The 16,754-nt window shown below is 33.2% G+C and overlaps 1 protein-coding gene across 1 annotated transcript in view; it reads left to right on the top strand.

Annotated features, from left to right (window-relative positions):
- Positions 1–16,754, top strand: part of LOC128983014 (U4/U6 small nuclear ribonucleoprotein Prp4-like) — a 125,708-nt gene that overhangs the window by 69,281 nt on the left and 39,673 nt on the right. The window contains exon 6 of the mRNA XM_054402136.1: positions 5,408–5,584. Within this exon, the coding sequence (XP_054258111.1) occupies positions 5,408–5,584 (177 nt within the window). The remainder of the gene's footprint in view (positions 1–5,407; positions 5,585–16,754) is intronic.

Below are 16,754 nucleotides of genomic sequence, written 5' to 3'. Positions count from 1 at the left end.
TGAATAGCCTAAATTAATCGCCGAACGCATTGCCGTTCTTAACTAAATTCAATTCAAATGTATTCAGCTTAAATTGGTTTTGTTTTGGTTTTTCTTATAATTTCTATGAAATTATTAATGCATATACAAATGCTGCGCCTTCCTCACGTTTTTAACGAATAGCTGCATTTTTCCCCTTCATAATTCCCTAATGTTAATACACCATTTTAAAGATAGATAAATAAGGAAGTTAGTTAGTTGAATATTAGAATATCAAACATTTTACTGACTTTCTTTAGCTATAAAATTTAAACGGAATTTTTAATAAAAATCAATTTTACATTTGAAGCTATTTGCAAACCATTGTATGAAGAGTTGTTACTTTGGTATTGTGTTTAATTTGCAGTAAATTTAACCCTCTTTCAAATAATACCAGTTTTAATATCTTTCAAACGTGGGTTTGGCTTATAACGTCAAATTAACAGTGAAAAGTCCTGTTATTTGAAAAAATCACAAATGACGCCATAACAGCTAAACGGTAAAGGTCAGACCAGAGTTTATATACATTTACTGGTTCCTTTTGATGATTAGAATAAGCTGTTAAAATTAATGCATTCAGTAGTGACGCACCCTGTATATATTTGAATTTAGGTGTTCACGTAATAGGGCTGCTGATTATATTAAATTACAGTAGTAAAAGTACAACAGAGAACCCTAAAAATTATATTTCTAGTAGATATATATATTCTAGTTAGTTATATATATTATATACAGGGTCTTTTTAAAAGAATGCCGGGATTTTAAATGATAATTGCTTGGGTAATATTCAAGGCAACTAAACGTTTTATACGTAAAATTGAAACTAAAATAACTAAGATTTGTTTCTCCTGTAGCCAGGGAGGAAATTTTGACCTTGACATGCGTAAAACAGGTGCGTGGTGGTAGGCCAATATTGTGACCCATACGCCAGTCGTTAGTATGACGTTTACGGCACAACGGAAGACACAAATTGTAATCTGAGGCTTTTAAATCTACCACTTGCACGTCTGTTTCACAATTATCATTACTTTTAATTTCAATAGCAACGTTCGAACTATTCAACCATTATCTTTGTATTTTTCTGTATCAGAGATTTCAACTGTATTGACAGTTTGAACTTTAACACTATCATTGTCTGTCGTATTAGTTATCGCACTCGTACTTGGGTTAACAGAAAACTCGTCGTGTTTGCTTTCATTTTCTTGTTGACTATTTTCATTTACTTGTTCTTTTAGCGAATTTCCCTATAGGGAAGTAGCTATTACCGTAGGTCTCATGGTAACACTTAGGCCCGGGACCGATTTATACTTTTTCATTTTGATGTCCCCAGAGACCAAAAACACCGTTCGTTCAAATTTGTATATATGTATATATATATATATATATAGATTTATATATATATATATATATATCATACTAATATTATAAATGTGAAAGTTTGTGTGTTTGTTTGTTTGAAGTTCAATCACGCATTAATTACTGGTCGGATTGCAATGAAATTTGGTAAGATGATAGCTCACATTCCCGATCAACATATAGACATATTCTTACCTCAAAAATCCTTTCGGGCTCCGCCCCAGCGGCTCTAGAGTTTCCCATGTTAACCTTATGAGTATTCATATTTAAAAGGAATTAAATAATTTTGCCAGCTGTTTCAACTACTCAATTTGTTTCTATGATATTCAATAGCATTAAAAGGTTATACGGTTTACCAACAGGGTTCAGCACCACTAGTTCTTTATACATTTATGACAACAGCTAATTTGAACCAAGCAGCAACAAAAACCTGAGTGTGAGAACTTTACTTCTTTCTATTGTTTAGGTAAAGTGGTAGAACATTATGGCTATGGTAGATGTTCTATATACTATAGTATACTGTAGATTATAGTAAACCAAATTTTCTCAAAACGTTTCCTCTCTCATTGCAAATGCAAAGCACGAGTATTTAACTACAATAAGCATTGTATACGAAACCCGTACAAAGGACGGGTACTCAGCTAGTTGAGCGAAGCTCACTTTCCCTCACTTTGTAACTTCTTTGTAAGAGCATCAGAATGTAATGGATTGACCAATTGATATGAAATTTGGCCAACAGCTAAAGAAAACTGAGCACAATGTTTAGGTAAAAAAATATTTGCAAACTTCCTTCTGGATTTTATTTTACGGGTCACGCAATTTTGCTTGTTATTTTAATGTAAATTGAAAGAAAAATTATATTGGGTTTATGACATATGGGCTTATCTCGTTTCATTTAAATAAGATAAACATATGAATTGTTTGTAACTGTTTTGTTTACATTTCAATGTTTACTTTCATCCTAGGTTAAAGTTGGAATGTAACAGTTTATCAATGGAAGTAACAGTTTTGCTGTATTTGTTTTGAGAAATGTTGATTGCACGAGTACATCCCGCTATGCGCATTTACAAAGTACAAGCAAATGGTCAGGATGGCCAGTTTCAGTACAAAGGTAACATAATTAATGTTGAACAAGATATTAATGAAATAGCATCTGTCTTACCTACACTGCCCGAAAACTTTTAAGTCATCATTGTCCAACGTCAAGGCGTCTTTGGCCATATCGATTTCACAGTTCGACGTGAAAAACTACATCAAGCACTTATTTGGCTGAAGGCAAATAACCCATTCTATTTTGACATAACCATTAGTGATGAAACGCTAGTCAATGATTTTGTTCACATGAGAGTACCGTGTGTACGTGAAAACCAAGAAAGTCCTGATGAAATCGAAGAAGACCAAGTTGAAGAAACATCGGTGCCTATGATTGCGCAGTCTCGTCAAAGGGATCAAGTTCAGAGACTAATGTGGCCGACCGGAACACTGTTGAAGGGGAACACATTGTAGGTTGTAGCCATTGGCAATCTTTAAATAATGTTTCGCTCAATTGTGCGTCTAAAGTGTAACGGCAGACCACCCTAGTCTAATATATAAAATTCTCGTGTCACAGTGTTTGTCTGCAAACTCCTCCGGAACGACTTCACCGATCGTTATGAAATTTGGTGTGTAAATTCTGTAGGTATGCGAATCGGACGTAAACTATTTCCCGTTTCGAAATTCTTAAAAGGGCTCCGCCCCAGTGGCTCTGGAGTTTCCCATGTTAACCTTATGAGAAATGGAATTAATGAATCTTAACAGCTGTTTCAATTAAACAAGTTGGTTCTGTTCTATGATGTTCAATAGCATTAAAGTTACAAGGATTACCAACAGGGTGCAGCACTATTATTTCTTTTACATTTATGACAACAGCTAATTTGCAACCAAAAGGTGAGTGAGCGTAGCGAACGAACTTCAACCTGGAGGCGAGTGAGCGTAGCGAACGAGCTAACCTGAAGGCAAGTGAGCGCAGCGAACGAGCTCCAACCTAAAGGTGAGTGAGCGTAGCGAACGAGCTCCAACCCAAAGGTGAGTGAGCGTAGCGAACGAACTTCAACCAGGACGTGATTGAGCGATGCGAACGAGAGAGGCGAGTGAGCGTAGCGAACGAGCTAACCTGAAGGCAAGTGAGCGCAGCGAACGAGCTCCAACCTAAAGGTGAGTGAGCGTAGCGAACGAGCTCCAACCCAAAGGTGAGTGAGCGTAGCGAACGAACTTCAACCAGAACGTGATTGAGCGATGCGAACGAGATCATCTTGAAAATTAAACGTAACGGTACTTTCTTTCCATCGGTCTGTCTTAAGGGGAAACCTATAACTTAGGCGATACGAAGTTCGCCGGGTCAGCTAGTATATATATATATGTGTGTCCGTGAACACGATAACTTGAGTAATTTTTATCCGATTTTGATGAAATTTGGTTTAAAGGTGTAAGGCGGGATAAACTTGAATGAGTTCGCGATCCAGCATGCTCGGACCATGGGAACAGGGTTTTATGGGGTAAAAAATAAAAATTGGTTTTTCTCACTTTTGACCCTCAAAACACAAAATTTCCCAATTTTCCTCTAAACCTTCTTAAAGAGCTTAAAAAAAAAAAACAATTCAGTATATCAAAGTGTTTTTGTACGGTTATTGGTTACCAACTAAATTAAAAATTGGTCAATTTAAAATTCCCATGTTATTCTTATGGAGAATATTGTAAAATGTTGTAGTTTGCTTGTTTATGGATATCTTTTGATCAAACTTTGGCAAATATATTCATTTTATACTAAGCAATAATTATTTTACTTAAAACACACACTTTATTAGTTTCCTTGTAGCAGCAAACCTAGGTACTCGTTAAACCTAATGTTATTTAAATAGATCAATTGAAAATCAATTCAGCCAAATGGAGATTCGCTAAGACGGCAGGTTTGCTGCGGCGGGGGTATTTACAAAAATAACTCTCCACTTTTTTCACAGATTTTAAAAGGGAAGTCTCTCTCTCACGCTTTTCCTTTGACTGTTTGCGGAATGCTGCTCCACTTAACTTTTTTAGTTTTTCACTCATTATTGTTATTTTCTTCATGCATATTTACAAAATTAAAATTACTAAAAAAGAAAAAAAAATCAAAAGCGGTTAGGCCACTCACAAAATTAGTTTTTTCTTTTAAATTGAATAAATACCGGTAGGGCTTTTTATTAATAAATTTTACATTTTAGATTAAATTACATTAATTAATTATCAATTATTATTACATTAATTTGATTAAATTATTTAGATTATATATTGTTCAAATTGTTCAAAACAAAAATAATTTTAACTGACCTTTCCACGATTTTAACTGATTAGATTCCACGAATCCATTCAGTTATTTGTTATGGGCCTACTATTACACTTTATGCATTTAAATTAACTAGAGGACCCAATCTGATCCGCAGAGTTAAAATAAATAGCAGTTACCCATGGGCTTCACCCGCTTGACTTGTATTGTGCTCGCTACTGCTACTCGCAGTCTATATTATGTCTGCATCTGCACGTCGGGACATGAACGTGAGTCATCTTCACCGATAGATAATCACCTGGCGCCCGCCGCCACGCACGCTGCCCGTAGTCGCGCCGCCCGTCACGTTACCCGCTGCCTGCCGCGGCCAGGCGCCCTTCAACGGCACGTTGCCTAGCGTGCCTTACGGTAAATCCGCCACTGTCTTTATGTTCTTATCTGTATGGTCCATTTTTCTCTCTCTAGGCGTTACTTACAAATTTGCGCCGTACAAACCTCAGATTTTCTGTATTTCTGACCCCTAGTTTAGAACTACAGTAGTTCAGTTTAGATCCACACTATAGTGTTAAAACTATCACTCGAGTCCAATTTTTCTTACTAACAGGACATAATAAGTGTCCTGTTGTTTGTTAACAGGACACTTAACATAAATTATGTAAAGTGAAACATTATTTGTTTAATGTTTGGAATCCATGTTGATGGTTTGTACATTCACTCACTTGGTTTTATTTTCAGGAGTGGACTTTGCAAATTATGGTCAGTGCCAGATTGTCAGCAAGTATGCACACTAAAAGGTCACACTTGTAATGTCGGCGCCATTGTCTTTCACCCAAAGGTCGGACTGCAGGATACTGTCTGTGGTCTTGCCTCATGTGCTGTTGATGGATCTGTCAAGCTTTGGACTCTAGAGAGGTCAGTCAAATAAGTGTCTTATCTTATCACAAAATGTGAAATAGGGGTGAGTTTTAGGTTAGCTCCTATGACAAGAGTCTTACCATAGATAAAACATACTCCCTTAGTAGATTTTCCATCCTTATGGAACAGCTGAAGACAATTTTATTGTTAGTTCTGTACGGTATATGTAGAGGTCGTGTTTTGTTTACAATTTGTTTCCCGTTATTACAGTAATTTAAAACCTCGTTTAACTAAATAATACGATCTAATCAAAACAATAACTTGTCGCCTAGTTATATAACCAAACAGTAAAGCACAAATCAAGAAATTAACCCTTAAATAATAGGAACAAAATTTCGTTGACACTAGCGCCCAGTGTCACCTTACATGAACTAGACACGAAAAACGTGCTTCAAAATTTACAATGGGATGAGAAGTCTACTTGTGTTGGTTAGTCTATGGTCTTACTTAACTCTTTGTTGTGAAATTTGTTTATAATTTTTTGGTGACAGGGCCTCTTTCATAACAAATTACAAACTAATATTATTAGTAAATCAGCTTATCGCTTAATGCAAATCCAATGGAAATTACAAGTTAAAACTTGTAACTTTATTATAAAGTAGTTTATTATAAAACAGGCCCCAGATGTTGAGTTTGTTTATGCCAATATGTCTCTCAACACTGATTGACAAAAATGTACATATTTAATTAAAATAAAAGACAAATAATACCCCCGCAGCAGCAAACCTGCCGTCTAAGCGAATTTCCATTTGGCTGAATTGAATTTCAATTGATCTATTTAAATAACATTATGTGAAGAAACTATCTAATTAATCAAAATGAACATTTTTGGAACAGTATTTTATCTATTAATTTCAACAACTCATCTCAAAACAAAAGGTAAATAATAACAATAAATAATCAGTTCATTTGGTCTTTTAAATATAAAACATATGGTTAATTAATAACCCCACATCTCTCTTTGTCACACATCTTTTTTTAATCATATCGTTTTGGTCTTCTTAGGATTCTCTGACTTCTTCGATAAGAGTCGTGGTTTAGTTGATCAGGTACACGAGGGATTGTATTAGGCTGATCAATATGTATTCTTTCTTCTAATGGCAATAGTGTTAGATGCCATCGATTTCTTCTAAGCCGTCTTCCATTATTTAGTGTTACCCAATATGATCGGGGATACATATCTGATTTTGATAAGATTTCTCCTTTACATTTCAGGTCTCTAATCCAGACCTTATCCCCTTTTTCCAGAGGTTTTAGTTCACTAGCTCGTTTCCTGTTGTCAAAATTCCTCTTCATTCTCTCTTTTATGCGTTTGTCGTTTTGTTGAAAACCAATCAAATCATTAGTATTGACCTTTTCAAAATCTTTCAATGATGGGAGATTTGACCTCAATTTTCTCCCATAAAGCAGCTCTGCTGGAGACAGTCCCGATTCTAACTTTGTTGTGCGGTAAACTAATAACCCTAGATTTGGATCTTTATTTTTCAACAATATTCTTTTAGCTATTGACACTGCGTTCCTGAGGAAAGTACGGACTGGTGGTAGTTGCTTCAAACCCATACTCTTTTGCAAAATCCTTGAACTCTTGTGATGTGAGTTGAGTTCCGCCATCAGTCCGAATCTTGTATGGAATTCCATGTCTTGCAAAAATGTTCTTTAACTTTCCTACAACCAAATTGGAGGACAGAACACTGAGTTCAACTAATTCAATAAATCTTGAATAATAGTCTTGAACCACCAAGAAACACTTTCTATTACACGTAAATAGATCTGCGGAAAGATAATCCCAAGGACCTTTTGGTAGTTCTGTGGGCATCAAAGGCTCTTTGTTCACTTGACGGTGTTCAAGACACACAAGACAGTTTTCTACTTCAGACTTGACATCTCTCGAACAGCCCAGCCACCAGACGGATTCTTTTGCTCTTGAACGACATTTCACTATACCTAAATGGCCTTCGTGAATTTTGCTTAAAATTTCTGTCCGTAAGCTTCTAGGTATGAACATTCGTCTTCCTTTTACTATCAAACCATCTTCCAAAACAAGTTCATCTCTATATTTCCAAAATATTGAGTTCTTATGCCAATTATTCTCCAAAATTGACGACAAGATTTCTCGACTCTTGGGATCATTACCTTGAGCTTGTTTAATTTCTTCTAGCCGTTTATCTGAACACGGGAAAGTTTCTACAATGCTCCTGATGAATAGCGCATCGTCTACAGTCAGTTCATAGATTCTGTCTTTGACGAAGTCTTCTTTGATGTTTCCAGGACTTCGAGATAAACAATCTGCCGTGAAGTTTTCTTTCCCAGGTAGATAAGTTGTCTTATAATCAAAGACTAAAAGCCTCATTCTAAATCTTTGAAGTCTAGACGAAAACTCTGAAATAGGCTTTGACCCTAGAATTTCTACTAATGGTTTGTGGTCTGTGTACACTTGAAATTGCTTTCCCAAAATATATATTGAAAACTTTTCACATGCCCAAGTCACACCTAATGCTTCCTTTTCTGTGTTTCAACATCAGTCAAACTTCTGGATGCATAATAGCCTAGTCAAAATACGGTCCAACATCAAACTTAAAGCAATAGAAATGAAATATATGGGATTTTGTCAACAAAGGGGTCCAGAACATCATACTAAAAATCGAGAAAAATCGAAGTGGCGGAAAGCCGCCATATTGGAAAAAAGCTTCCGCCATATTGGATTTATGTAAGCTTTTAGTAAAATGGATATAGTTTGACAACTAAGCGTCTTAAAAATCTCCGGTTTGTTTTAATAGCTTCCTCATTAAGCTTACTTCAAGATAACAACAATTTTTATATCATTTCAATATTTTTTTGTTTAAATGAGACAGCTTTAAATTTAAAAAATACCAAATTTCAAAGATTTTTTTAGTAAAACCTTTAAATTTTTGCTAATATGAACTCAGGTGATATGAAAACACATATTTTGTGGCTGTAAAAATAATCTGCATTAAATTTTGAACAATAATAACCATCACATCAGTTTGCATCTTGCTTTGATGATGGGATATATTATGGGATATATTTGTTATCAGTCCTCAATTTGGAACGCTAGCCGTGACGCGCGCTGCACCGCTACATCTAATCCGGGTGAAATACAATTTGAGGGGAGAAAGATTGCTTTAAGAAAATTTAGACCATTATTTGAAATCATTTATACAGGATAATATACAAACAAAAATCCGAAAAAACCGAGCATGGGAACACTGAAAAAGTAGACGTTTTCAAACATAACAAAATTCAATTTTTCATAATAGACAACTACAGTAGTACTTAGTCAGAGAAATATAGGATATGACCTTAAAACTTTTTTCAATGAAACGTTTTATTTTTTTAGTTTTAGTGTTGGGGTGGCAGAGTGACATACTAAAAGTTATTCAAAGATTATCCACGGGAAACCCCCTAAAACGACTATGAAAAATGGCAACTTTTCTTAAAATTTACAAATAAAAAAATCCACACGCATTTTTATGAAATTTTTTTGAGGAATTTAGTTGGTACACTGCTGATATTTATTCGTTATTTAGTACCTAATTTCGATAGATAACCCTTTTTTGACCGCCATCTTGGATCGCCATATTGGATATAAATAAAATATTTTAAAAGTAATGATAGTTTCGTGACACACCATTTTAAAATAGATTTTCACAATGATTTCAATTTTGGAATGCGTTTTTAAATAACATTTTTCGCTTTTAAGATAATTTAAAACAAAAACTTTACCCCATACATTTCTTATGAACGTTTCGTACCTTGAAAATTTTTAAAATTATATTTCTTACATCTCCAGTTATTATTACCACTTGCAGTCCGTTCTAACCTTAAATTATTCAGTGATGTAAGGGCTGTCATTTCATTATTTTGGCTATTGATAATTAAAATATGAAAGTTAAATAGGCTACATATATCCTCAATCTTGAATAACTCCAAAAACGCTTTATAGTCTTAAATAATTCGGCAAAGTATTGACTCTTATTTTAGCTATGGATTACGTATTTATTTATTTAGAATTGAGGAAACGTCTTTAACTGAAGACAATTCGCAAAATAAAAATTATTTAATCCATACCTAAAAAAGAGGAAGTATGTATGTATGTATGTGTCCTATAGACTCCGAAACCGCTAGACAGATTGTAGTGAAACTTCCAGATATTATTCAAGGATAGTGTGTGTGAAGTTTGGTGCAGATCCGTCATAAGGGCTCCGCCCTAGACGGTTTTAAGGGGTCGATTGTCAGACTTTTGGAACTACAATTCATACAATAAATATAATTTAAAAGCAGTTTGTTTACTTTTGCCAACTGCATTGTAGACTTGAATAATCACAACATTCTGTTTTACTCATGATTTGAAATAGTGCCACACTGTTTTCACAGAATGCAGCACAGAAAACTATTTTACTTTTTGATAAGTCCATATATATTAAACCATTGACTAAAACCTAAACACAGCATACCAGTGCACTGAACAACGTTTGAATTCTCCAATGTTAAATATGTAAACATACAAAACCTTTATCAAAGTATTATAAAGATTAAAAGGGATAGCAATACCTAAATAACTTTATCCTTTGTTCTGTACCCACACAATCTAACATAAATTATTAAGTGAAAAATAATCGTGTGAGCTATGTCAGGTATTCAAATGCCTCCCGATTTGTCATTAACCCACAACATTACTGTTATTAAAATAAGAGCTCAAATAATACTAATGCGAAACTTAAATCCACGGATGCTGTGCAACGGAACCAGACTTACGATTAAAAAGATTACACCAAATCTGATTCAAACAACAATCATCAGTAGTAAGTTTAAACGAGAAATAGTCTTAATCCTTAGAATACCGATGATTTCATCTGAATTACCCTTTGAATTGAAGCGACTATAATTTCCTTTCGTCTTTTTTTCGCAGTCATTATTATAAGACTCAAGGGCAATCGCTGACTGTCACCGGTTTAAGTGTAGAAAATGTATGCTTTACACACGGACAGGTTTATGTTGCGTGCTCACGAGGTAGTAGGTACGCCTAAAAGACTTATATATCTATAAACCAAATGAAAAAAAAAAACATAGTTTATCCACTGGCAATTAAAAGAACACAATTCTATTTTTGTTTTTGGTATACGTTTTTATTATTTATCGTAAAGAAGAAAAAAATAAAATTTAAAATAATAGTTATTAGCGCAGCAACGTGCGCTGGATAACTGCTAATTTTAAATAAAAGTCCATGTCTCATTTTAAATTTGTCATATTTTATTTAGTAATTAATAAAATGAAAGCCAATAATTTACTGGGTAATTTAAGACCAGAAAGAACTTGGTGACGTTTTATATGAAGATAATATGTGAAGATTTTTATATCTCGTGTTGTTAATACAACCCGAGATATAAACGTTTTAATAACGTCTTATTTCTAAAAAGGTCAATTTCATATTGTGTTGTGGTTTGTAGCTCGTCTCAAAATTTTCTGATTTTAATGATCAATAGCCCAAATAATTAAATGACAGCCCTTACATCACTGAATAGTTTAAGGCTAGAACGGACTGCAAGCGTTAATAATAACTGGAGATGTAAGAAATATCATAAAAAAATTCCAAGTACGAAACGTTCATAAGAAATGTAAGGGGTCGTTTGAAAACTAAAAAGGATATCTAAAAAAATATTCTAGAATTGAAATCATCGTAAAAATCTAGTTTAAATTGTTGTGTCACAAAACTATCATTACATTTAAAATATTTTATTTAAATCCAATATGTCATTCCAAGATGGCGGTCAAAAAAGGATTATCTATCGAAATTAGGAACTATAAAATGAATAAATATCAGCAGTGGTACCAAGTCAATTTCTCGAAAAATGTTCATACAAATGCATGTGGTTTTTTTAATTTGTCAATTTTGAGAAAAGCCGCCATTTTTAATAGTCGTTTTAGGGGTTTTCGGTGGACTCTTTTTTTAATAACTTTTAGTATGTCACTCTGCAAACCCAACACTAAAAGTAAAACTTTAAAACGTAACATTGAAACAATTGTAAGGTAATTTCTTATATTTCTCTGACTACTACTGTAATTGTCTATTATGAAAAATTGAATTTTGTTATGTTTGAAAACGTCTACTTTTTCTGTGTTCCGATGCTCGGATTTTGTCGGAGTTTTGTTAGTATATTATTCTGTATAAATGATTTCAAATAATGGTCTAAATTTTCTTAAAGCAATCTTTCTCCCCTCAAATTGTATTTCACCCGGATTAGATGTAGCGGTGCAGCGCGCGTCACGGCTAGCGTTCCAAGTTGAAGACTGATAAGAAAATATATCCCAGAATATATCCCATCATCAAAGCAAGATACAAACTGATGTGATTGTTATTATTGTTCGAAATTTAATGCAGATTTTTTTAATTGCCACAAAATATGTATGTGCATATCACCCGAGTTTGTATTTGCAAAATATTTATGGTTTTACTAAAAAAAATCTTTGAAATTTGGTATTTTTTTAATTTAAAGCTGTCTCATTTAAACAAAAAATAATTATAATAATATAAAAGTTTTTGTTATCTTAAAGTAGACCTAATGAGGAAGCTATTAAAACAAACCGGAGATTTTTAAGACGCTTAGTTGTCAAACTATATCCATTTTACTAAAAGCTTACATAAATCCAATATGGCGGAAGCTTTTTTCCAATATGGCGGCTTTCTGCCACTTCGATTTTTAGTATGATGTTCTGGACCCTTTTGTTGACAAAATCCCATATATTTCATTTCTATTGCTTTAAGTTTGATGTTTGGCTTATTTTGACTCTAGATTGACTAGCCTAATATGCTACTGGTCTCCACACCTCACCGTGCAGCTGCTCCATTACCGCCCCAATACCATATGAAGATGCATCTGCAGTAATTCTAGTCTCAGCATTACTTTTGTAAGGAGCCAACACTGGGGATTTTGTCATTGCATCTTTTAACAATTTGAATGCCTTGTCCTGGGATTCCCCCCATACCCACAAACTTTGTTTCTTCAATAGACAGTGTAAAGGTGCTGTCATTTCTACTAGGTTTGGTACAAATTTCGAAATTTCATTAGTTGATTCACCATTCCTAAAAACTGTCTCAGCTCTGAAACACAAGTTGGCTCCTTCATAGAAGAAATTGCCTTAATATTTTCTGGATCTGGGCTTATACCATCTTGAGTAATTAAATGCCCAGGAATGTTACACTTGTGAGACCAAATAAACACTTGTTTTTAGCGAATTTCCCATATAGGGAATAAGCTATTACCGTAGTACTCATGGTAAGACCTGGACGCGGGACCGATTTTTTTTTTTCGTTTTGAGGTCCCTAGAGGCCAAAAACACCATCCGTTCAAATTCATATATATATATATTTATATATATATATATTTATATATATATATTTATATATATACAGGGTGTTTGTGAACTCTCTCGAAAAAATTCATAGGATTGTTCCTTGGGTTAATACAAGAATATTTTACATTATAAACATGGGTCGCCGGAGCCTCGTTTTCCGTCTGTCCGTCTGTATGTGATTTTCACAAATGAATCCATAACTTTTGAATTCCTTAAGCGATTAACTTGAAACTTGGTACGTAAGTAGTTACAAGTAAGACTAATCTTTGCACAAAGTATCAGATTTATAAGTTGTGCCAATCCAAAATGGTGGTCATTTAAAATTTTCTTTCTTAAATAACTCAGAAACCATTGATTTTAAAAAAAAATTACAAGAATAACTTTTTTAAGACAATTTAACAACAAATCGATTGACACCCTATTTTTTAAGATCGGACGAATATCAACTGAGATATGGCAGCTTTAGTGGTACGTGACCACTAGAGGTTAGTTGCAGTGCATACCAAAGCATGCGGCTTAAGTCTGCCAAAACAATGCAACAGTCTCCGTCCGCTTTGCAAGTTATTTTTAAGCGATTTTAGATTATTTCAAACAATAATAAAATATTACACAACCCTAAAAGTTTTCATTCAAAGAAAGACTTTATTTAATAAAGTCAGTTACTCTACCTTTTTACACTGAGTGTACACTTTAAAAGTGATGAATAAATAATAATATTTTCAGGTCACAATAAAATCAGCTGATTATTTTGTAAACATGTACGTTGACTTCACCACAGCTGATACAAAAAGTTTGAGTGTTTTGCGTTTATTTAAATACAGTAAAAAGGTGTGCAGCTTCTAAGCCATACTAATGATAGATAATTTATCAAAAAGATAGTTTTAGGGTTATGTAATATTTTATTATTGTTTGAAATAATCTGAAATCGCTTAAAAATAACTTGCCAAGCGGACGGAGACTGTTGCATTGTTGTGGCAGACTTAAGCCGCATGCTTTGGTATGCACTGCAACTAACCTCTAGTGGTCACGTACCACTAAAGCTGCCATATCTCAGTTGATATTCGTCCGATCTTAAAAAATAGGGTGTCAATCGATTTGTTGTTAAATTGTCTTAAAAAAGTTATTCTTGTACATTTTTTTTTTTAATTAATGGTTTCTGAGTTATTTAAGAATGAAAATTTTAGTTGGCCGCCATTTTGGATTGGTACAACTTATAAATCTGATACTTTGTGCAAAGATTTGTCTTACTTGTCACTACTTACGTACCAAGTTTCAAGTTAATCGCTTAAGGAATTCGAAAGTTATGGATTCATTTGTGAAAATCACATACAGACGGACAGACGGAAAACGAGGCTCCGGCGACCCATGTTTATAATGTAAAATATTCTTGCATTAACCCAAGGAACAATCCTGTGAATTTTTTCGAGAGAGTTCACAAACACCCTGTATACAGGGTGAGTTTCTACTGGCCGTGTTAACTTCGTCAGTGGGTTCTACTCACTAAAAGGAACAAAAAAGTTCCCATAAACCCATGTCCGATTTTTAACCTTTTGGCTGTAATAGGGGATTTTGTGTTTTTCTTATTTTATTAGACTTTGCTCCACAATTTATGTAATAAAAACTTAATCAATTACTTTAGAGAGTTGTAGTTAAAATTTTTGGAAAGAACATTAAATTTGCTATAGATCAAAGGTTTCATTCAACAATTATACCATTACATAGTCCACGTTATATCCAAAATAAAGTAAAAATGTCATTAAATTAATTAATTACGATAACTTTCATGAGCCTCCTTTGATACATAAACCTGCATTTATGCAATGTTGAAATGCATAAAAAACTTGGCATTTTAATAATCTTTCAAATGATATGCTATTCAATACTATTATTGATATAAACCAGTGAGAAATTACTAATAAACTACAATCAAACACGGTTTACAGATTTTGTTTTTGCACAGTTTTACTGTTAATAATAATTACTGTATTCATCATGTTGGCATAATCTTGATTGGTAAAAGGTTCCAAAATTTAATAAATGTTGAAAAACTCTTAATTGACTTGGAAATATAAAGTTAAAACAGCAAAAAACTCAACAAGGTATGTTCAAGCAGCTGAGTTATCTAGCTATAGATGACAAATCAATAAAAGCTGACTTAATCAAGCACAAGGTAAAACTAATTACACAGCATTTAAGAATCAAACACACTACATCTTTGAAAATGTGAAAAACCTTGAGTTTATACATTTTATTAATTCAGATAATTTTAATAAATATTTAAAAGTTAAAATAATGTAAAAATTTTATCAGATAGTTCAATAAAATACATCATGGAGTATACAGTAATTATTATTAACATTAAAACTGTGCAAAAACAAAATCTGTAAACCGTGTTTTATTGTAGTTTATTAGTAATTTATCACTGTTTTATATCAATAATTGTATTGAATAGCATATCATTTGAAAGATTATTAAAATGCCAAGTTTTTATGCATTTCAACATTGCATAAATGCAGGTTTATATATCGAAGGATGCCAATGAAAATTATCGTAATTAATTAATTTAATGACTTTTTACTTTATTTTGGTTATAACGTGGACTATGTAATGGTATAATTGTTGAATGAAACCTTTGATTTATAGCAAATTTAATGTTCTATCCAATGATTTTAACTATAACTCTCTAAAGTAATTGGTTAAGTTTTTATTACATAAATTGTGGAGCAAAGTCTAATAAAATATGAAAAACACAAAATCCCCCAAAACAGCCAAACGGTCGAAAATCGGACATGGGTTTATAGGAACTTTTTTGTTCCTTTTAGTGAGTAGAACCCACTGGCGAAGTTAACACGGTCAGTAGAAACTCACCCTGTATATACAGGGTGTCCATAAAAAACGTTTCAGGACTTTGGGAAATGAATCCCCATACTAAAAGGAAGAAAAAAGTTTATGGGAAGGTATGTCCGAAAATGCATATTAACCCAGATATCCGCCATTTTGTTTTTTATACAAAAATATTTTTATCTGTGAAGTTTTTTATTCGACGATTATGAAATTTGGTATACATGTTAATATACACAAGACCTATAATAGAAAAAATAATAAAGTTGTTCCGATTGAAAATATCAAAATGGCGGCCGTTTGAATTTTTCTAACTTAAATAACTCAAAAACGGCTAATTCTATGAAAAAATGTCAAGAATACTTTTTTTTAGCATTTTTAATTTCCTATCAATCGATACCAAGATCAAAAAGATCGGAAAGAAGATAACTGAAATATAACGTTTTTTGTGTAAAAATAAGGCAAAGTTAGTCGGGGAACCCGGGTGTCCAAAACCACTCGTACACCCCTTTCAAAATGATGGAAACCATTTCTTACAAACAAAAAATAATACAGAACTAGCTAAATTGGGCACGGTCTACCAAATTGTGATAATTTCAAATCCAAAACCACACCGGAAGTAGCTTTTTCAGACCGGAAGTTGACTTTTTTTAAAGTAAACTACCAATTTTGATTACAGAATCGGATTCTACGTTGAAAAATACATAACTTTTGTCTATAACATTTTTTGAAAAAACTTGTTTTCTACCTCTCTATTCCCCCATTAAAGTCAATAATTTTAGGTAATTCTTCTGTCAAAGTTACTCAAAACAATAATAGAGAAAAACAAATAACAAAGGTTACATAAAGACATGTCATAAATAGAATCAGCTGTTCATTGTAAACACCTTAGTAATTGAGTAACAGCTGGTCTACACATTGATTAATTTCATTTTATTTAAAAAAAAAATCA

Source organism: Macrosteles quadrilineatus, unplaced genomic scaffold, assembly GCF_028750875.1.
Source record: "Macrosteles quadrilineatus isolate MER2022 unplaced genomic scaffold, UCM_ALF_1.0 Scaffold_1__1_contigs__length_201487025, whole genome shotgun sequence".
Taxonomy (NCBI): Eukaryota; Metazoa; Arthropoda; class Insecta; order Hemiptera; family Cicadellidae; genus Macrosteles; species Macrosteles quadrilineatus.
This window is presented reverse-complemented; position numbering and strand designations above follow the sequence as displayed.